This window comes from Ceratosolen solmsi, unplaced genomic scaffold (assembly GCF_000503995.2).
Source record: "Ceratosolen solmsi marchali unplaced genomic scaffold, CerSol_1.0 scaffold23, whole genome shotgun sequence".
NCBI lineage: Eukaryota > Metazoa > Arthropoda > Insecta > Hymenoptera > Agaonidae > Ceratosolen > Ceratosolen solmsi.
Window position 1 is genome coordinate 2,013,622 of NW_011948430.1, and position 23,352 is coordinate 2,036,973.

At 33.8% G+C, this 23,352-nt stretch overlaps 2 protein-coding genes across 2 annotated transcripts; both read right to left on the reverse strand.

The window, feature by feature from the left end:
• Positions 1-757: 757 nt before the first annotated feature.
• LOC105363962 (zinc finger protein 271-like) lies at positions 758-4,960 on the reverse strand. The gene is made up of 3 exons (XM_011501783.1): positions 4,619-4,960; positions 1,830-3,377; positions 758-1,749 (listed from the first exon to the last, which is right to left on the reverse strand). Exons 1-3 carry the CDS (start codon positions 4,811-4,813, stop codon positions 907-909), a joined length of 2,586 nt encoding a protein of 861 aa, XP_011500085.1. The 5' UTR covers positions 4,814-4,960; the 3' UTR covers positions 758-906.
• Positions 4,961-8,659: 3,699 nt separating this feature from the next.
• On the reverse strand, positions 8,660-23,071 carry LOC105363963 (SET and MYND domain containing, arthropod-specific, member 1). The gene is made up of 8 exons (XM_011501784.1): positions 22,532-23,071; positions 17,511-17,765; positions 11,627-11,866; positions 11,214-11,367; positions 10,830-10,986; positions 10,363-10,718; positions 9,838-9,938; positions 8,660-8,902 (listed from the first exon to the last, which is right to left on the reverse strand). The coding sequence occupies exons 1-8, from the start codon at positions 22,670-22,672 to the stop codon at positions 8,747-8,749; spliced, it is 1,560 nt and encodes a 519-aa protein (XP_011500086.1). The 5' UTR covers positions 22,673-23,071; the 3' UTR covers positions 8,660-8,746.
• Positions 23,072-23,352: the final 281 nt, after the last annotated feature.

The following is a 23,352-nucleotide window of genomic DNA, read 5'->3' on the forward strand; positions in this document are numbered from 1 at the left end:
CTTTATATAATAATAAATTAACTTAAAATAATTACTTATTATTTAAACTAATTAAATAATGTAATTTTATATGATAATGCTATGCATGCTAACCGAATACCTAGAAATACTGTATACATAAACCTATCATAAATTAAATCAACAACGATTTATTTATATCCCTCGATGAAAACTACTTACAAGTACTTGACTAAAAGATTGTTTTGAAGGAAAAGAAATTCCACTACTCTTTTTACAAAATCTTTATTATAAAATAATATTGGTCTCTAATATTACTCCTAAGAGTTTTAATGATAATTGATAAAGTATCTACTTACAATATAATATGTATAATGACTTGATAATGTATGTATATTCTTATATATTTACAAATATAAAATTCCAAACAGTCTTTTTATTCTAATTTACACTGTTAACAATAATAATGTAAATAAAAATACTAATTGTCTAATTGCTCGTACTATATTCATTTTCTTGTAAATGTATTTTTAGTTTCCAGGTACATCTTGTGAAAATCTTTAAAAAAAAAATTCATACAATTTGAACATCATACTAAGTGTACACACCAATATATATAAATTACATTCTTAAAATTATATCCCAGTTCATATGTTTTTTTTTATAAATTATTTCACAATAGTAATTTACACTATGATTAGCACTTCTACCAAATATCACAATATAGTGATAAAAAAACTTGGCAATATTTTAAATAATATCAATGAAATATGATAATATTGCCATTTAATTTCATCGCATTCATTGGTTAGAATGAAAAATTAACTTTTTACAGTTTTACAGTTTTTACAGTAAATAGAATTTATCAAATGTAAGATAAATATTTCTCACTTATAGAAAAAATAAGACATACAAACATTTCACTTAACTTGAACAAATTTACAATTTTCACATATTTGGATACAATCCGTAATAAGGTGTCTTAAATTGTTTAGAGTTCATACTATAAACATCAGATTCTTGAATCGTGTATGGCTCGAGCACATTGGGTGTCATTGATTTCTGAGCGTGTACATTCGTAATCATGTATTGGCAGGTGGACGGTACAGCCGTTATAGACTCGTCAGTTATTAATTCATCGATTTTCTTCTCGGTAAAAATCAGAAGCTGTGGCGCATTATTACTGTCATTCTGTGGTACTATGCTAGTATTATCATTCGGATGTAGAGAGACCGAGTATGTTGTTTGATTCGCAGCAACTTGCATCGCCTTACATTTCTTTGTGTGTGCATACAACGAACCAGCATTGTTATACCTCTTGGAACAAATCTTACAAGCGTAAGGTCTTTGACCTGTGTGAGTATATGTGTGCTCGTTCAAAGATGTGAGTCGTCTGAAAGATTTTGTGCAGATTTGGCATTGATACTTGGCTTCTCCCGTATGCATAGTGATGTGTCGAGCCAAGGTGTTTGCTCTGGCGAAAGCTCTGCTACAATATTGACAAATATACGGCTTTTCTCCGCTATGCGTTCTAAGATGAAGTTGCAGATATGTACTTTTGGTGAAAGCTCTACTGCACACGTTGCAAACATAAGGCTTTACACCTGTATGAGTACGCATATGAGCTACTAACGAACCACTTTGTGCAAAGCATTTGCTACAGACTTCACACAAGTAGCGCTTCTGTACATCGCGAACCCGTTTATGTCTTTCTTCGTGATTGGCCAGTGATTGAGGCTGTGCAAAGGCCTTCGGACACAGCGAACATTTATACGGTCGATTACATTTATCCTGAGGGCAAAATAAGATTGTACAAATTTCTCTGATTAACGGATAAATAATATTCGTTTAATTAAATCAATAGGCCATACCTTTTTCCGAGCAACGGATACATTATTGTCGTCCGACGATTCGTTGTCTGAATCAGATTTCCCAAACAGTTCCTCCTTGTGTTTTAATTGCTGGTGCTCTCGAAGCTTGTCAGGTCTTGAGAAATCCTTACTACATATCGAGCATTTATGTTTAAGGCCAGAATGTGTTAGGAGATGCCTTTTGAGATTTCTTAAAGTTGCGACGAGTTTACCACATTGATTACACTGTATACTAGCTGCGGGCATATCGTCATCCTCGCACTGACCATCGTCGTCGTCATCGTCATCGTCGTCATCGGCTTCAGATTCCTCCGTATCGTCTCTATAAATACCTCCGCCTTTGCACTTATTCTCTTGAGAGACTGTTGCTAAAATTCTTGATTGCGAAGACGGCTCTTCACTTATTGGATAAGAAACGCTTTTTAAAGTTTCCGAATGGGAAGTGATTTCAGCATTTATTTGATCAGAAATAACCTCAGCGTTCTCAGAGGGCAAAGTAGTTTTTGTATTTGTCCGAGCAGCCTGTGAAACTATTGGACCTTTATTCAATTCGCTTAATAGTTTATCGTTATAATCCGGATGCGTTGTAATATGAGCCATAAAAGACTTATGATAAGTAAATTGTCTGGAACAAAATTTACAGACAAATTTATTATTTTTCATTTCATCCATACTTTCGACCAATAAATTGTTCTGCTCATAATTAATAGGGTCGTCGATCTTTTTAACCCAACCGGATAAACGTCGCATTCTTGTACTTTCCATTATTTTTTCTTTCTCCAAGTTCACGCCGTGAGTGACCAACGCATGATTTTTCACTTTATCGACCGAGGAAAATTGCTCGTCGCATAAATAGCAAGTATAAACTATTTCCAGATGCCTTTTGTGAATCACAGCGTGTTTTTCCAGCAACGACAGGCTGGCAAACGACTTTATGCAATAATTACATTTGTGACGTTTTGTTCTCAATATTAATGGCTTTTCATCGTCGCTTTGATTAAAACTTTCGAGTATTTCCTTTGATTTCAATTCACCAGAATCAGCTTTGATAATTAATTCGTTCTTCATCTCGTATTGCTCTTCGTAAGTTATTAAAGCGTGCTCCCTACTATTCACGCTTTCCGATATTCCACCGCTCAATTCAAAAGTAATTGCATTACTATTTTCTACAATATTCTCTGCCCCAATCAAACTATTCGATTCCATTTGAACTTGCTTTTTACATGTTTCACTTTCTATATCACAACTATTGGCAATATCAAAAATAAATTGTTCATGATTATTCTCACTATGTTCGTGTTGTACCGACATGCAGGGGCCATTGATATTCTTTTGCAAACAAGGTACCATACTTTCCAATGTATTTATAGTTTCAATGGATTTTACAATTGATACCGAAGGCCAATGGGTCGTTGATTGTCCAATGAGAAGAGCTTGGCGAAGATCATGATCGCTTCTTTCTACCTGACACTTAAAATTGTACGACATGTACACCAAATTTCGACAGTTTGTACAGATGACCGACGGTAAGCCATCATTCTTTTGAATCTGCAAAATTAAGCGCATAATTTAGAAGCTTATTACAAAAATTATTAACTTTTATAATAGATTTGGATGAAATATTTTAATAAATTTCATTGCCATTGTCGCAAAAATACTAAACTTTAACCTAGACTTTTGTCACCACTTAATTGACACGCGCGCGTCAAGCCATGGAATAATAATAATTTAAACGATAAATTTAATTATCGGCCATTTAGGTGATTAATTTAAAAACACATAAACAACAAAACAAACGATTTTCATTATTAATAATTATTATAAAGTACAATTAGAATAAAATGGCTAAATAAAGTACTAAATAAGAGGCCTTTGAGCTTAATAAAAATTTATACTAATAACGATGCTCTTTTAACGTTAAAATTTCCCCCTTGTTGCATTTAATGGTTCAATTAATATTAGTTAATAGGAAAATGGACTACAATTAGATTCGTGTTACATAGGCTACATACAAAGACTAAGCCTCGTATCGACACAACAATGCACAATGTCTCTTCAAAATGTCTCTTGAAAATCAAGGGAAGATAAAATAAGAAGAAAAAAAAAAAGGTACACGTAACAATAATATTTCATTGTTTTCAACGAGGTGAACGAGTCGTACGTTGATACGTACTTCCGAAGATTAAAATTATTCGAATGTGGAAATTATATTTGGAAAAGCATTGCTACCACCGATGGAGTATGTACAGTTAGCAATTAAAAAGAATCGTGTATTCGTTGGTTTAATCGCGCTGCTGAATAAAGCCTTTTTACATTATGCCTAATTAATTATACATACACTCTATAATCATTAATCATCGAACGCGTCGAGAAAGTCGTGTTTTCGTTTCTTCTCCTTTCAAACGGAGCGAGCGAGGTCGAGTGAAACCCCCAAACCTCAAAACAAAAAAACAAAAAAAAACAACAACAACAACAACAACAACAACAACAATATAAATAAATAAAGAAAGAAGAGTAAAAGGAGGAGGAGGAGGAGGAGAAGGAGGAGGAAGAAGAGGAGGGTCGGGTCGAACGGAGCCTAGAGCCCGATGATTAGGCGACACACGTTCGAAAGAATAGGCTTTTAGAAAGGCCGATTGCAAATATAAGCCGAGGTCACAACGATGGCCTTTGAAAGAGTCGCGCGGTCAAAGAAATCGGAGACTCCACCGTGTAGGGGACGATAAGGACGGATAAGCCTCCGGTTGTTGGGCGCCCGTGGTCTAAGCTCGTAGTAAAATCGGTCTAACCTGTACGGCGGCGAACGCCATGAGTTTCTGCGGCAGGTCGGTCTCGAAGAGGCCCCAGTGTTCCGAACCTAGACCGCACCTCTTGACGCAGAGCCGACACGTCTCGAGGTCCGGGGACCCGGGCACCGCCGTCGTCTCCCCGTCGTGGGCCACGGCGTCGCTGGCTCGGGCCCCGTAGATCTTTACCTCCTGCATTGCGCGCGCGCGTTCAACGCCCGAGTTCTCGGGCCGCCGACTCGCGACTGAAACGCTACGCCATACGCTTTTCTCTCTCCCAGTGGCGGCTGCCAGCACCGTTCCTTCTCCCCTTTATTTTTTGTTCGCCATCATCCTCGCACACCGCCGCCGCCACCGCCACCGCCACCGCCACCGCCACCGTCGCCGTCGCCGTCGCCTCACCATCACCATCACCATCACCATCACCATCACCATCACCATCACCATCACCATCACCATCACCATCACCATCACCATCACCATCACCATCACCATCACCATCACCATCACCATCACCATCACCATCACCATCACCATCACCATCACCACCACTATCAATACTACTGCCAACACTACTACCACCACCACCACCACCACCACTATTACCACCACCACTATTACCACCACCACTATTACCACCACCATTACTAAGAATACTACCGCCACCACCGCCACCACCACCACCACCACCACCATCGCATCACCGACGCAAACACGACGTTCAACGCCGTCACCACCGCAGCCGTCGAATAATAACACACCGGGTAGGAAGTAAGGAAGTAAGGAAGGAAGGAAGGAAGGAAGGAAGGAAGGAAGAAAGGAAGATGGACATCTTTGCGAAAACCAAAGACGCACCGTTTGATGTTCTTGAAGCTCATGATGCTACATGACGTTTCTTCTCCTCCCCCACGCCCCTCTATAGCACCGTCCCGCCGTTTGGCTTTATCGTTATTGCGCTCTCGGGGGGACGATCCGACGATATCCGACAACGACGAGATTGCGCGATTGATTGGAGCAGGAGCTGAGCTGCCGTCGTGGCCGTCTTCCCCGACGGCGGAGCCATTGAGTCTTTCCGTAGCACGCGCGCACTGCCAAGAGCAACAACAACAAACAGATAATAAATAGAAATATAATACGATAGGCAGCGAAGATGTAATGAGAAACAAGTGACCGTAAAATCATTGCTCGAAGGCTGTTGTTGATAGGCGACGCGGCTCAACTTTCCTCGAGCGCTGTCCCCTTTGGGGCTACGGATTTTCCTTGCGCTTACGACACGTCTTAGCCAGCACGGGAGCGCTACAACTAGGAATAATGATCCGTGGTCGTTTGCTGAATAGGCTGACGTGCGAGCGCTTGAACCATTGATAAAAGTATCTCGTATAGATTATAAAAGGGATTATATAGATCTTGCGAGATGACGGGAGCTTGATGCGCGACACCAAGCTCCATTTTTTTTCTCCATATTTTGTGGTAATTCGCGCGAGTAATAATTCCGTATTGTGCTTGGATATCGGCGAGTGGAGAGTCCATGCCGTTAGCCCATCGTTTTCGAGTCCAGGAATGGGGGGAGGTCCGCGTACGCGAGGAGGAGGAAGGAGCCTGGGTGAGAAGGAGCAATCGGGCAGATCGGGCCAATATTGGAATATGCTCGGTGGCTTAATACATACTCATGCTCATATGAAAAGTCGTATGAATTTGCAAAAGTGCAGTGAACCGAGTAGAGATCGTAGCGTTCGTAAATCTAGGAGAATGCTTGGCTTGGAGAGCGCAAGTGGAGTGTCGGAAGATCTGGACCACAAGCTTTCGTAAACTAAAGGACTGAGTGGAAACTGCACGGAGTACAAATCTTATTTTAGTCGTTGACCGACGTCGATGCAATTTTTACATTCGTTAAATATTCGTTAATTAAGGAAAAAGTATTGATGTCGATCGTTCGGTTATGTAGAGAAAGGAAAGGGAAGGCATTTGACGTTGATATTAAAGAAAGTAAGCGTTTATGTTTAATTGCTCTATTAAAGAGTTTTCCGCTAAATCATTATGTAACAACGGTAATGCGTCGTTCATTTTTCTCTTATTCCCAATTCATTTTATACTCAAACTCGTTCTAGAAATTTAGAATTTACGCTGAAAACGTCTCGCGTGTATGTAAAAGAAAGAAAAGAAAGAAATGAAAGAGTGAGAGAAAGAGAGAGAGAGAGAGAGAGAGAGAAAAGAGTAGTGTTACAACTGATAATGTATTAACATATCTAGAATGTGCAATAAAGTCGTTGTTTTATGTTATCAGAGGGAGCTTGCGCGTAGCTCCGATATGCCTCGCGAAAATATTATCTTAATAGACTGGTTGTGGTTTTCAGCTTTTGCACGGCTCCAAATTAGTTTTTCACATTATTGAAGAAATCGTGCAAGTTTAAAGCTATAGTCTATGAGTTTTGCAAGCAATTTTGTGGCTCTTTTCACTAGGATCTTGCATTACTTGGAAAACTCAACACTTTATGTGGCTGTAAATTTTTACATAATTCCAAGATTTACGTAATTGTAAATTCGCAGATAAAAATCAGTGTTTTTTATTTATTTATTTATTTATTTATTTATTTATTTATTTATTTTTTCATTAGTCGAGGATTATGTGGCATTTGTACACGACTCTACCACTAAAAACTAAATAAAATTCCTTTTATACAAATTGGAATACTCGTGACCTTTTTCTTGTTTTCTATTATTAATTTATGCTTCGACTAATAAAGTTTGAACTTCGTTGGAAAATTTTACTTACCTAAGATTATGCATTAATAAGTGAAATTCGTGTTTAACTTACGTAAATTAAAGTGATTGCGTGGGCTTTTGTTGGAAGGAATTCAGCGAATTTCTCAAGTGACATAATAAATTAAATTATCTTGTGGTCAAATAAATATAAAATAGAAATCAGTACACGAGCACATTACATAAAAGCGATCTATTTTTCTACAAGTTAAATGTTTATGCCAGACGAAACAAACAATAAATTACAGGGAAATGTCGTTAAATAACTTGTTTCTCTCTCTCTCTCTCTCTCTCTCGTTAATTTACTTTTACAATCAATTTTGAATTTTATTATTTTGATCAGTGTCGTGGTTTTCCTTTTTTTTTTTTTTTTTCTTTTTTTTTTAAATTAACAGGATACGTTTTAATCACCTATTTATTTTTAGATTCTTGTGAACTTGTGTGGATAAGTAGTAATTGGCTATATAATTCAAAATTTCAACGCTATTCCTCCGAATACACCAACTTTAAATATCTTATATTTATTATTGTAATTATAAATTATATTCTAACATTTATCTAAAATATATGCTGATAATAAAGGTAAAAAAAAAAAACCTTTTCAAAAATTCACACAAACACAAAACTAAGTAGTTCATTTGAAAAAGATTTTAAATATAAGTTATTTGTTTTTTAACATCTAATTCATCCTTGACATTAAGTATTGAAACAATTTATCCTTCTTACAATGTACTACTCGAGCATTTACGACGCTGAGAAAAAAATTACAAAAATTAAGTATATATTAAAATTAAAAAAATAATAATAATAATAAAAATAAATAAATGAAAATTAAAGAGTTTTGGAAGAGAAATAAACGACATCGATTGATTACATAAATGAAATAAATAAACCATGTTGATTTGTTAAAACAACTACTTTTCTATTCTATTTATTACAAAAACAAAGATAAAATTCATGAAAATTCATTATCTTGATTTTAATTAATAAACATATTTGTTTTAACAATTTGTCTACGTATAATTTAATGCTCAAATTTAATAAGGCAGAATTTTTCTACTCGAGGACAATCAACGCTTACTCAAATTAAAAATATAACATACTACGTGTCAATGAATAAAGTAAAAAAAGAATAACGAGATAATGCTGTTCGTCTTTAACAAATTTTTTCTATATTAGCGCAGTGATAATGATTATTGAAAGTCATCGGTTCAAATACAATATGAGTTAAGCTATTGTTGCAATTATGTTCTGTTATGAGATTTTAAATAAATATGTCTAAGTGAATTATAAAAATTAACATTGAACGTGCCTTCGTAAATTTTACATTCGTATAATAATTATTTCACATCGTATATATGTACTATGAGATCATAATGGTACTACGGTATTTCGATACAATTTTTGTATTATTTGTTCCATATTGTGAAGATTTTTACGCGCAATCTTGGCAATTTTACCTTCTGGTAAGATGTCAGGCTCGTATTTTAACAAATAATAGGCATCGTTTAAGAATTTTTTCGATTCCTGAAAACATAAATAATAATGAACTAGCGACTCGTGGCGATTATTACAAATACAATTTAATACGTTCGATCAATAGGCAGTCGATACAATCAATAAATAAGTCATCATTATGTTGTAAATTAGTATTGGTTGTTGGTGTATATTTTGTAAATGTAGAAAATTTATAAAAAATTTAATTGCGATATTCAATGATTTGTTAGGATCGTTAAGATGTGGAACTAAGCGAGATAATAATTATAATTAAAGGAGAATTAGGCATATTATTATGAAGCATTATAATCAATATCAAACATTCTGACGATATAAAAAAAGAAAGTGATGCTCTTTATTATTTATTGTTTATTTGAATATCATCATTAGATTGTTGTCACTAGTATTCTATAACGGAGCAAGTGAAAATTAGCTTGAAATATAACTTTCCAATTCAATTCACAATTGATTATATTAATCAATTAATTGCTGAAATCTCGATGGTAATGAAATTCTCGAATTTCGTTATAAAGAATGTAAAAGTGAAATTTTTGCTTGGCATTTAGTAGGATAATCGACAGTGTTACATTACAAAATTAAAATAATGAATTAAATAAAATAATAATAATATATTTATAGTTTTCTTTTATAGTTGCTCATCATACAAAGGCTTTTATCGTTCGCTAAAAACATTGTTTCAGAGCTCGCTATAAAAATTTCCATAACAAAGTTTACAATTAATTATGACGCAAAATTCCACATCACTCGAAAGCTTAACCGCGATTCCATGATTAATTAAATTTATATATATATATATATATATATATATATAGAGAGAGAGAGAGAGAGGGAGAGAGAGAGAGAGAGAGAGAGAGAGAGAGATTTAAAATGTTCTGTTTAATAATTTGTCGTAAACTACGCACGCTCGGTTACATCAATAATCATAAATAATTTAATTTTATTACCTGTAAAATATCGAACAATTGATTAGAATCTTGTCTCCGTCCAAATTCCGCGATCGCAGCGTGCAATTCAAAAAATATTAGACCTCTTATTCTATTCTCAGCTGCAATGAAATAATTAATTAACGAAAGCCTTCCCCCTTCGCCCGTCTATCGAAAGATTAATACAACAATTGTTTTTGTTCGTGGCTCGTAACGAGCGAGATGGGACGGCATTAGAAATTACGAAATTCATCGTCACGTACTTTCTAAACTTTTTACCTGAATAAAAAGTCGCTCTCGAAGAGTGCGTAGGACATATCAAAAAAGCTGGCAATACGTATTGAAAATAATATTATCACGATGCAATGCCGTGCATGTTAAACATTGGCGAGAGAAAAGCAAAAAGAGAAAGAAAAAACAGAAACAAAACAAAAAACAGAAAGACAACGAATGAATAGTAAGTTTAAATTGAATTTAATTCAACGAGTCGGATGCTCTTTCGCGCAAAGACAGCGCAAACGGCGAATTAAATAAAGTCGAGCCTACCAGGTACAATAGACGTAAGTAAGGCATCGAGTTTCTTGCACAAGAGTATTTTTTCGTGAATGAGCTCGTCGCCGAGGCCCAGCAGGCCGAAGCTCGGCTGCCCAATAAGTTGGGCGAGGGCTAATTTCACGTCCGTCATGTAAAAATGGTTGTGGTGGATCTTGGACGCGTGCCTCTTGATAAAGGCCTGACAAGTGGCCATGTCGTTTTTCATCATGGACGTGAGATCCTTGCCCATTAGCTCGATCATCTCGTCGACCGAGTCCGAGGGGAGGGCGTTCTCACATTGGTTGCACTTGTAGTCCGGGACCATCATGGTCAAGAACGTTTCAGGCAGCATGTAGCCGGAACAGTTACTGAAAGACGACGTCGTTGCGACGAGTGAGGTCTCGTTTTATTCCCTTCTTACGAGAGAGAGAGAGAGAGAGAGAGAGAGAGAGAGAGAGAGAGAGAATGGCATTATTTACCCATTGGTGCATTTTATGGCGTTGAACATGGTGCCGAATTCCGATGGGTCGGAGCAGCGTAAACAAGTGCATTCGAAAAATTTTGTCCGCAGCAAATGATGACGTCTGTTGACTGTACCCCATAATGGATCGGTATAGCATATTGAGATGTGATCGTCTATAGGAAAATTATTACTCTAACGTACTTCTCAATCTTACTATTCCGTATAATTACAAAAGGTGTTTCTCGTCCCATCGAGAGTGCTTCGATCATCTATTATTTGAAAAGGCATGAACGGCACTCGACTTGCCCCTTCATTCACATTCCATTGGCATTGACAAACTACTTGACACTCTTAAGGACGATATTTTTATATTCGATAAGTGATATATTCATTTACCTACCCTTTTCGATAGTCGTAGCAGCCCGAATAATAATGCCACCTGCATTGGTAAAACTTTTTGAGCAATTTGCTTTGCAACTGTGCTCCAAGTAAGATGACAAATCGTACACAGCTACATGGGATGGCTCGGTCGTTGGGATCTCGTGGCCGTTTATCTAATTATAAACAATACCAAGCCCAAGTGTATTATATTTAATGGGGGTTGCAAATTTCATAATTTCATATTAATTGGAGAGTAATGGGCTTTAGCGCGGTTTTAACGACGGTGTGATTTTACGTTGGATAGACGGCCGATTTTATAAAAGCCCAGGTTTTATACATTTATACGGCCATTTTGTAAAAGCTGTCGGTTGCGAGGCGAGGCTTGGGCAAACTCTTGTCAATATTTTTCTCAAGTGAAAGCGAATATCCCACCTGCATAATGCCAATGATCTTGGCAATGTCGCTCTCGGGGATATCGACCAGCTTGTTGAAGAACCTCTTGATGAATTGGGCTATCAGTTGCGCCTCCTCGTAAATCGCCTCTTCGATTTCGCTTGCCAAATTGATCAATCGCTCGTAATCGCGGGGATGGTTGTCACGCAAAGAAAGTGCTCGCACGGCTCCGATGCACTTGTACGTTGGATGCGTGACCCCGAAGTCCATTATCGAAACCTATGCAAATCGTCGCTCAACTCAAATCGCAATATTATTAAGCATGTGACATTAAGACTTTACCGTATTAATGTGCTTGTGTTAAGACGATAAGGATTGTAGTCACGATAAGGATTTAAATCGCACATTTTTGCGCGAGACAATGGCTCTTTGCGCTTATTTAATAGGCTACAACCATTTTGGCGCCAAATTTATTTGACCTTCTCGTCTCAACAGCGGAATTAATATTATTTCTCAAGTGCGATTCATGATTCGATGTAATACGTTACGTTAATTAGAGTATTATTTTCAAGATTTCAGTGTTTTCGCACGAATAATTTATTGCGCCGCCGAGTTTATTCATCGACTTTCGTTGAAAGAATTTTCCCTGTGTATGCGTTCATTGAAATTATCAATTTCTCGCAATTAAACGAAATAAGCGATTAAAGGTAAATTCGATAGAAATTTATTTTGAATTATTCGTTGAATGTAGTGAAAAATTTTTTGTATACTTTTAAGAAATTCTACGTATAAATGTTGGCCGCCATTTCATCTAAATATCCATATCTGTATCGACGGTTGCTCAAAAATTTAATCTAATAATACGAGGGGCGTTCGATAATAAAGGCGCGATTAATCAGAATTAATCAAAATATAGAGTCAAATGCTGTCGGACATACACTGTCGTCTAATGATATTATGTACATCAAGCCCGACGGCACATAGGGACTGCCTGGCAATATATATGCGTATATATGCGGATATATGCGTAAAATTCCTTAATATCCTCAGGGACGAGGACTGTGGTTGGAGCCACACTGGTGTTACCCTCGAAGGAGCCGATAGATACTACATTCGAAAGTCCAAACGAAAGTGCTACGCGCGGCTCTGCGAAAGGAGATTGGCACTGAGGCCAGAGGCCCGCTACAATTCTGCATTTCAATACTGTGAAACTGCATTTACATCAGCAATATTGCACTAGCGATACTTCACTACGGATTGTTAAAACGATTAAGTGCTATGTGGTGGTTTGGGCGGAAAGTCGACGAGCTATTAAGGATAACGAGTTTCGACAAACCATTCGCAAGATTATAAGATCTATAACTTATGCAATTTACGATGGATAATGTAAATATTCATTCGTTATATCGATGCTTCATTTTGCTAGACGAAATGACCGAATGACAAGAATTGCCAAGCCACGGGCATTTAACGTCGAACGGTTATTGCTGACGTGGCGTGAGAGGCTAATTGAATCGTCGTGAACGGAGAGAAGGATCCCCTTAAAAAAGTACGGATATTATTACCGGATTTACTCCATCCTCCATTCAATCTAATATTCAAGGCAATTAAACGAGAGTTCTCGAAAAAGATTTAAATAATGTACTACGACTTATCAATATGACTCTGTAACGCTTTCTTAACGTCTAATTAAACAATTTTTCCTATTACTCTTTATGAATATTATTTATTATTGTTGTTACTATTACTAAAATTACTACTAATACTATTGTTACTACTACTACAACCACTACCACTACAACCACAACCACCACCACCACCACCACCACCACCACCACCACAACTACCACTATAATTATATTTATTTGCGTTTTTTCAAAACACCTAACAGAATTCATTTACTTATCATTAATATTTATTCTTATCAGCACGAAATTAAAATACTACTTTTCCTCTTTTAGTAAAAACGCTAGATAGCAAACATTTCTTAAATTTTATAAGCCTTGGTATAATGCTGACATAAAATGAGAAAAACAGGCAAATATAAATAGATAGGAAGTGCGCGTAACAAATAATTAATATACACTATTACAGTACGTATGTGAAATTAATTTCCAGTGAGTATAGGAATGCGAAAATGCAAATGTTTATTTCGATAATTAGTTTGAGTACAAAGTAATAAACGCAAATGTGATAGTCCCAAGGCATCTCTGTTATTACATTCGCCTTATTATCTAATTAATAATGCCAATTAATACATGCGCACACCTTATCATTGAAGTTGCGCGTTTCAATCGTAAATAACATCTAAATACACTAACATTTATTTATTTATTTATTTATTTAGTTTTTTTAAAATATAAAATAAAATAATTTTTACATGATTTGCAAAAACAAAATATTCCTATAATTTAAAACAACATATTTATTCGTTCTATTTCATTTTTGCTTTTTCATACGCAAATTTGCAAATTCTAATAACCACAAAAATACTAAACGATTAAACTGCGGTATTTTTGTTAAATTTAAAAATCAATTATTTCACCGACAAATGCATCAAACGCATAAAAGTATATTTGATGTAAAAAACAAAAACAAAAACAAAAACAAAAACAAAAAAAAAACAAAAAAAAAACAAAAACAAAAACAAAAAAAAACAAAAACAAAAAAATATAAATGTATGTTTTTTAATTTAACGTTTTGTAATTAAATTATTTTCTATTTTCAAACGTAGTCATAAACCGTATTCATATATCATAAAACCACACACATTAGCAATATCTAAGACTGTTTCTTTGAACGCGTCATATTTCGTAGTAAATGAAATTAATAATTTACTTTATTAATTCGGCCTTTATTTCGCTTTTACATACAATATTTTACAATAAAGACAGGGGCTTTTTATCCGAATCGGCATTGTAGTAAATTTTTAGAAATTCTATAAATATCGCGTCCCCGTGTGTTCTTATTGACTTTATTAAGTTATTAGAATTTTGACAGCAGGCCAATAATATTATTAAAAAAATACTAATTCACAACTTACATTAATTGAAATAAAAATGTTCATCGCAGCTTTATAATATCATAAATATAAATATACCTATATTACTCTGCTGGATTTATTTTCAAATTATTTCTCATATTTTATATTTTGTTCTAGTTTTATATTTTCTCATGTTTAATTCGTTAATGTTGCACATTTTTTTCGTTTCAACTTTCATTCTACTTTTATACTTTTATTTAAAACTATTCACGCATATCAAGGAATAATTATAAAATATAAAATATTTCCTATTAAAATAAAATTTTTAAACGATTCATTATCCCAATCATAATCTCTAATTACTTTTAACATTGATAAGTTGTATTCTTGTCTTTTCTTTTTTTCTTCTTCTTCTTCCTTTTTTTTTTTTTTTTTTTTACTTTCTTATTACATATAAATTATTTTTAATCAATTGTTACATAAGGCTTATTAATTAAGCCATGATTATAATTATAAAATAATGAAATTGATCTCATGTGGAAACTTTTTTTTTTTTTTAATTATAAAATATTCAAATGTCCGTAATTATATTTTACGCGAATTTGTGACTACTATATTTTTATTTTACATTGTGTTTAGTAACAAATTAGCATTAATTATTAAGTATATTTTATAGTGAGCTTTAAATATAAAATTTATTTCTTCAAATTAATATTTACGTCTTATTGCAAAACACAGTAAAAATGAATGTAAAAAAATATTAAGCAACGTAAAATGGCGAGAACTATTTTAGTTTCTTTTTTTTTTTTTTTTTTTTTTTTTTTTTTTTTTTATTTCTTTATCTAAATTTAATATTTATAAATAGAAATTAATTATGAAAGAGTAGTAAATTTTGTAAAATCAGTAATCGTAATTTATAGAATGTGTAAAATGATGATGAAATATATTGTTACTAAATATGTTTTCGGAAATTTTCTCTTTCAATACCAATCAACTGCTTGATTATAAATTTTACATCAATAAGATTATAAATTATGGTATTGAATTTTTTCATTTAGACGTTTGACCAGACCACTTTATATGTATATGCAGATGATTTTCTTTAAGATACGCGAGTCTAGGATACTTTAATCTTACGATACTACGATGAAAAACAATTGTAACTATGCCAATTGCTCTATTTTTATAACTAGAAAAACCAAGCTTTCTTAATATACACTTAACTACTTAAGAATCCGAGTTATTAATCGTGAACTTACGCTACTAAGAATATAGCTACTAAAACATTGTTACAGCTTGTATTTTAATATGCTAGTAGGCTTTATAATATGCAATTTATGAATGGAGAGTAAATTAGATATTCTAAGCAAAGTCTATACAAGCTAATAAAAACAAACAATAGAAATGCATCTAATTTTCATTTCGACAATTTTTTCGATAATTTTACTCATATTTGTAGCTATTTGTACACATAACATTACATGGTTTTGAAAGAAAATAAACAAACTGTAAATCAAATGTGCTACATGCTGTATGTGTGTGTATATATACAGATTAGTAAAGTTATTAATACTTTCCTTACGTTTCACATAGTGTTCTCGTTATATTTAATTCATAATCTTATATGTACAAAACTTCAATATAAGTCAATTCCAATTAATGTAGACACTCTAGCAAATAACTTAGTAAATATTGTCTCATATCATGTTAAATTATTCTTAGCGATAAAATAAGAAAATACGAATATAATACGAATACTATGTAACACGATAGTAGTGCGATAGTGTGCTTTTATTATTTCAATTTCTATCAATATGGATACTTACGAATACATCGTACTAATGAAACGGTAAGAGCGACAGTATAATAACAATGTGACCTTAATTAAGTCTCGCTTTATGCCAAAAATATTATGAAAAAAGAATGGTGGCACATAAAAGAAAAAAAAACTTTCATTAATAATTTGAGTGACTGCATAAAAAAAAAGAAAAGAAAGAACAGTATATTTATCGAATAGTCGATGAATCTTATCTTATAAACATAAATATTTTAATGCAGTACAATTATTGCTCTGATTATTGGATTTTTAATAATTCGACTTTAGTGGCGAAGAGCAGAATATTGGCCAAGCAATAGACTTGGCTTTGTTGCCGTTATTGGGTTTACGATGTCACGATGGCGAAATACATTCAAAAAGCCTAATGTATTTACTTTTTGAATTATGTCAGTTTGTTAAAGTCTTAGAATTACTTATCTACGAATGTTTCACTAAGCCAACGAAGAAGAATATTTTGTCATTCAGAAGGCCTGAATTCCCCTACTAATCACGAAGGCTACCGATCTTTCCTTAAAATAAAACAAACAAAAAAAAAAAATGAAATAATCATAAATGCCATATCAGAGATTTTTGTTTTGTTTTTTTGTTTTAATTACATTGCAATAAGAACGTACATGAATCATACATGATAGCTTGTTTATAATGACATCGCAACTCGCTTCGCTATGACCTTATCACGTAAATAATCACCTCTCCGTATGCTTCGCGGAGAAAGGTAAAATGCAAAAAGTTGGTAAAACCTTTTTATAAAACTTATTCTAAAAAATTTATGAATTAAATGTAATGCAAGATCGAATTATTATTCGTAAACCCCCCAAACTCACAATCGCCAACTGACCGAATCTATTCGCGTTAATAATTGCCTCCCGGCTTCCTCAAACGTAATTTTTTCCGATAAACATGTCAGTGTCCGGTGGATGGAGAAGCCCGGCGGACTCCCCCCTTCGGACCGATTGGTCTCGTGCCGCTGGCGGAACAAAATAAACATGTGCGCACTCGTTAATTGACTGCAATTGGCAAGCCACGCGCCTCGAGGTGGGGGAAATACCAAGCGCACACACTCGTCTCCGGACATCTGCCGATTCAAATCGGTTGAAGCCTACCTTGGAGTCCTTGTAGCGGCTGGTGAACTCGCACTCGGGGCCGTGTTTCTTGCAGGAGAGGCAGAGTGGCCATCCGCAGGAGTCGCAGGGCTTCGCGGTTTCGCATGTGAGGATCGCGTAGCAACCGAGACAGACGGCCAAAGTATCCTGCTGGGGGGCTTCGAGAAGAGGCACATCCTCCTTTATCACGATTTCGCCGACCTTGATGCGACGCAGCGCGACATAGTGACGGCCAAGGATGCTGTTCTCCATTAACTGAAATTCCGCGGTTTCACAAAAGAAATGATTATTTGTAGAGGGGAGGGGTCTAAAGGATCTATCGGGGCTAGGCGATTATCGTACAAGGATAAAGAAATACACGCTTGGTTGAAACACGAGCGTGTAATTATGATTATTTGCATTTCGCCTGCGAGATTCTCCGTCGCTCAGAGGCTGACTAACCTCACTCTGCAATATTTTTTTGCATTATGTATACTTACAACTATAGAATGTCTATTATTTAATTTGGTAGTATTTGCACATCTGTAGTGGGTTATATTGAAAAACGTAATTTTCTATAATGAAATATGTTTGTTATTTAATCTAGCTACAATATATATATATATATATATATATATATATATATAGAGAGAGAGAGAGAGAGAGAGAGAGAGAGAGAGAGAGAGAGAGAGAGAGATACGTATGTGGCGTTTCCCTCTTCTCCTTTGTTTAACGTACATAATTCAATCATTCCTTCGCTATTAAGCAAAGTATAGAGTTTCTGAATGTAGTGATTATAATTTCACGTACATCCGTTTTACTTATTCCGTTTTGTTTTAAATATCAAACTTTTTATCGTATTTTACAACGGTAAATACTTTTTATCTGCACAGCTATACGAGCAACATTAAATCATGAATTATGACTTTCAAGTTACGCGACAACAGCTAAGATTTTAATAGTTTCTTTATAAAATAACGTAATTTTCCGTTGGAATTTTTTTTTTAATTTTTTTTTTTCGCAATTTCCTCTATTATTATTTACTTTCAGTTCTTTTTTTATTACATTTTTTTTTTATTTTTTTCTTCTTATTAAGTTTCCGATACTTGAATTTCTCGACCTTATTTAAAACTATACCGGCAGCCTTAAGGTGAACATCCTCGTAATATAATCAGAACCTGTTAGTAATTATATATCTTTCATTTTCTCTTTGGATTATGTTGAATTATACTTATTTTCCGACTCTCGAACACTATTCTGCATTTGCAATTACAATTTCTTTCCTGCCCCTCACGAAATCTAGATGATCTACATATGGGAGCTATATTATTTAGAGAAACATGTTTCTATTCCCTTGTGTAAATCGAATTCTGAAACTAAATTGAATAAGAGAGATGATAGAGCATTATTTTAATCCAACGTGGATCTCGAACGGTTTTGATAAATTATTTCCTACTCGTACTCTCCGTGACTGCCATTAGTACATATCTGTGTTAATTTAACTCATTTCCGTACATAAGCATGCCTATAAATTTATTCGTTTTAAATTACATTTGCGTAAAGCATTGTCAATTTGGATAAAATAAAATTACTTAATGTAAAATTATCTTTATATATATATATATATATATATATATATATATATATATATATATATATATATATATGATATACACACCTGTAGTACATAAACTCCGATTGACATGATGTTTAACTTGTTGTTTATACCGATTGGTTGTAAAATATTTTTTACCCGGTTAAATTTTATAAAGAGTTGTGCAGTAAAAATTAATTGCATAAGGCAATAAAAATAACTGTTCGTATTATAAATGTTTAATTGGTATTAGAACGGCTATGTGTTTCGCTAATTAAAATATCACCATTCGTAGTATTAGGCATTTTTAACATACCATTTTTGCAAATGAATTTTCATTTTCAGTTCAATTTCCATTTTCTGATGAATCCGAATTAATAATCATATTAATTAGAAAATAACGTATGAAACAACATCATACATGCTACATAATTTTCATAATTTCAACTACAATGACCAATACTTGAATAAATAATATTTTAAATAAACCCACAATAACATTACATATAAAGTTTCATAAAATTATTCTAATAACATTGATTGAATTTTATATAAAATCTAAAATTCTTTCGTATTCACAGTTACTATTAAAAAAGAAACAAAAAAAAAAAAAAAACAAAAAAAGTGTATACGACACGAATAACGAAAGTGTATTTATGTTGAGTGAGATTATAAATTATTACTCTTGCATAAGCATATGTTCACATTTACTTCAACCCATGTGAGCCTTGTTGTATCTACCTATCATTCGACCCAGTGCTGATTATATAGTACAAATATTTTATTCAAGTATGACAATTTTCCGATTGGTATATATATAATGAAAAATATTAAGCATATTAAACATATATCAAGAGTTGTTATTATTTTTTCTCATATTATGTACTCATTGTTATTGTTGTTGTTGTCGTTATGATATATTCACTATCTTAAAGAAAACATCCAAAAATTATGAGTTAATGTTCAATTATTTGATATTTTCATGTTGTAAATATTAGTTTCTTAATATTTGAAATAAGAATTATAAGAATGTTAAAATGAAAATATAATATGGACAATCAAGAGAATTTTCAATTTCATACTACAATTTAATATAATGATTACTGCATATTCATTGCAATTTATTACGTAACTATCATAATAATTCAGTTTATACTTCATATGTAGAAAAAGACAGAAGCAATATATGTTACACTCATTTCTATTGAACAATAAAAAAAAAATATATATATATATATATATATATATACTATTAATAAAGAGCTTAGCAACTTTTCGGAAAACTTTCACTATTTTTAATGAAAAAACTGCGAAAACTTTCTGTTTTATTGCAAAGAATATCGTTATAGAAAGTATATATGACAGAATTTTATCACATTCATTCAATAAATAAACCACTTAAAATATAACAAATCATACTTTTCATCATTTATATTATCTAATTATTCATTAATTTTTTCCCAATTATTTTTATTAATTTTACTGATTTTTAGTTAACACAAATAGATAGAAGTAAGGCAACCGAATGTATTTAATTTTTTTAAATATAAAAGTAGAATAAGCGCGGATAGATTTTAAGTTACATTACTTTCTATAAATACGAAAGATTATATTTTCAACTTTCATAATTACGTTCTTCATCTTGAATGTTGAAATAAAATTATCTGTGCAAGAAACTTTTATAATTGCTTAACAACAATGTTCATTGATACTAATAATCGTGAACATATAAGTATTAATATATTTTTTTCAATTTTCAATTTAATCATAATACAAACGTATAAAACGTAAACAAGGTATTAAAATTTATTACAATATAGACGATTTGGATCAATATTTTTCTATAGCACAATGTTAATTTATTTAAAATTTTATATTAAAGGTATTTATTTTCTAAAGTAGATAATAATGACATTGATATTGTCATTGTTATATCACTCGACATATATATATATATATATATATATATGTATGTACATCGTTCATTACTAGCTTTCCTCGAAATATAATGTATTTTTATATAAATTTTATTAGCAATTAATACTATTAATCGATATAATGAAATAGTGAATTTTTTTTTTTCATGGTGTAATGAGTCGATCGTATGCATGATAAAATAAAGATTTCGTAAAGTACAATTATATACATAGAATGTTATCAATTTTAGTTCAATTACCTAGGGCAACAAATTTTTCTAGCAGAATTTTCATTATTTCTTTGCAAGCTTGCTAGTTAACTTTGATTGACTATTAGTTTTGTGATAGATTGGTAAGATAATAAAAAGCAATGAAATATAATTAGTTTCTTCGCAAATATGATGGTGCCGAATATGACAATCGCGTGCTTGTTTTTTTAAAGTTCCAAAGGTAATATTAAAATCAATTTAATTGCAAAGCCAATCACAATTGTAATAAAACAAAAACAAAAAAATAAATAAATAAAAAAAAAATTAAGCATCATTTCGAAATGGCAAATTTATTAACGCGAGTGATTGGCTTTCAATCTAATTGATTATTATCGAAAATCACCAAAGTAAAATGTGCTCTTATAACTTATTCAAATACGAAAATCTTAAAATCTGTTTCAATATATCCAAATGTAAATGTTGTCCTTCAATAATGACGGTACACCGGTAATTAAAAATGTAGTAAAATTTCTTTATAATCAATTGTGCATTCGATTGTGTGTTAGTTTTAAAACTTGGACAGTTTGTGTGAAAAAGCTCCATTAATCAAATGTAAATGTTAGTATTCAATGTATTAAGACTTAATACAAAACGAATAAAACAAAAACAAAAAATAAAAAAAAAAAACGAAAGAAACAAGAAAAAATTTCATTAATCTTTGGAAAATGAAAAGAAAAGCCAAGCCAATTATTATCAAATACATTCGTTCGACCTTAAAACTAAATAAATCTCCTAAATGTTTTCGAAATTTCGACATTCATGTCGAAGTCGCACGCCTGATACTGAAAATATTCTACGGCAAATGAACGCTGCTGCATAAGGCGCGTAAAATAAAGGAAAAAAGTTATTAGACCTATTATTGTAACAGCTAAGAATGCATTGCTTGGCTTTAATGGCCAACTCGCGGGTCCATGAATATTTTCGAAACCCTTAGTCGGGATGCAGCCGTGCCCAAGAAGATTCTTAACCAACGATCTCAATTCTTGAGCAAACCACTCACAATATTGCCGTACTTTGAATAATAAAAGAAAGAAAAAAACAACCACAACAACAACATATCAGCATTTACGACTGCCATAACGCGTCTCTCTCAACATAGTTTCCTTTCGTGAGCTCAAGGACGCCACCTAGCGCGAATTAGTTGACGAGCAGCGGCTAACGACCGTAAACAAATAGGCAATTGCCGAGATTTAGCCGCTCGCCATTTTAGCCGAGAGCAGCGGCAACGGAATCGCAATCGCAATCGCACTAGAGGATCCGAACCTTGTAAGGTCTGCAGCTGGCAGCGTGGGTCCTCCAGTGAGCCTTCTGGTGATCCCGGCCGCAGTAAAAGATGGATCTGCATCCGGCGCATCGGTGGGCCGCCGGGATGTGGCAGAGGGCACAGACCTTCATGGAGCTCATCTTCGAGGTACTGCCGGGGGAGGCGAGAGCACCGGACACAGCGCACGATTACGTAATGAAGGCCGAGGTTCTCTCGCACCGAACATAGAGGGCCGCGACACGCCCCGATTTCCCCGGTCGCCACTATCGGGAACCTCTAGCGAGAGTATTATAATGTTTTAATGCAGCACGTCTTTGGAATGGGGCAACTCGACTTGCAACGCCCGTCGCTCCTATATTTCGTCGTTTTTGCCGTTGCCTGGGTATTGCCTGGGGCGATCGACGCGTTGTCCGAATGGAAAAACGCGAGGCGACGGATAAGGCGTTGCCCAACGGCGCTTCTTAACGGTGCACTCCACGGCTAAATATACATACATTTACCTCTAAATCCCCTCGTGAGATGTTAACGCTCTTTACATACGAGTTGTCTTCTTTTTTTCTTTGTACTCGGGTGTGATTAGCTATAAAAAGACCGCTAATTTCATATGAATTTTTCACGGCGGGAATAATTTAACTGCTTGTTACATTATAATTCCCGTTCGTATTCTCTCGGTCTCTCTCGGTCTCTCTCTCTCTCTCTCTCTCTCCTTCGTTGTAATTTTTTTTTTTCAGTTGTAAAAATACTGTTGTCGATATTGTGCTGATACTACTTATTAATAATTGTGTCGCGATGAGGTTTTAATTAATCGTTCATAATAGCT

What these genes read in the sequence shown, in the direction of transcription:
- LOC105363962 (XM_011501783.1), bottom strand. Translation starts at nt 4,813, where the DNA reads ATGCAGGAGGTAAAGATCTACGGGGCCCGAGCCAGCGACGCCGTGGCC. An exon ending in TGGCGTTCGCCGCCGTACAG is followed by an intron (nt 3,378 to 4,618) that starts GTTAGACCGATT and finishes TTAATTTTGCAG; the next exon opens with ATTCAAAAGAATGATGGCTT. An exon ending in TATCCGTTGCTCGGAAAAAG is followed by an intron (nt 1,750 to 1,829) that starts GTATGGCCTATT and finishes TTTTGCCCTCAG; the next exon opens with GATAAATGTAATCGACCGTA.
- LOC105363963 (XM_011501784.1), bottom strand. Translation starts at nt 22,672, where the DNA reads ATGAGCTCCATGAAGGTCTGTGCCCTCTGCCACATCCCGGCGGCCCAC. An exon ending in AGATCATTGGCATTATGCAG is followed by an intron (nt 11,368 to 11,626) that starts GTGGGATATTCG and finishes GTTTATAATTAG; the next exon opens with ATAAACGGCCACGAGATCCC. An exon ending in TGCTACGACTATCGAAAAGG is followed by an intron (nt 10,987 to 11,213) that starts GTAGGTAAATGA and finishes ATTTTCCTATAG; the next exon opens with ACGATCACATCTCAATATGC.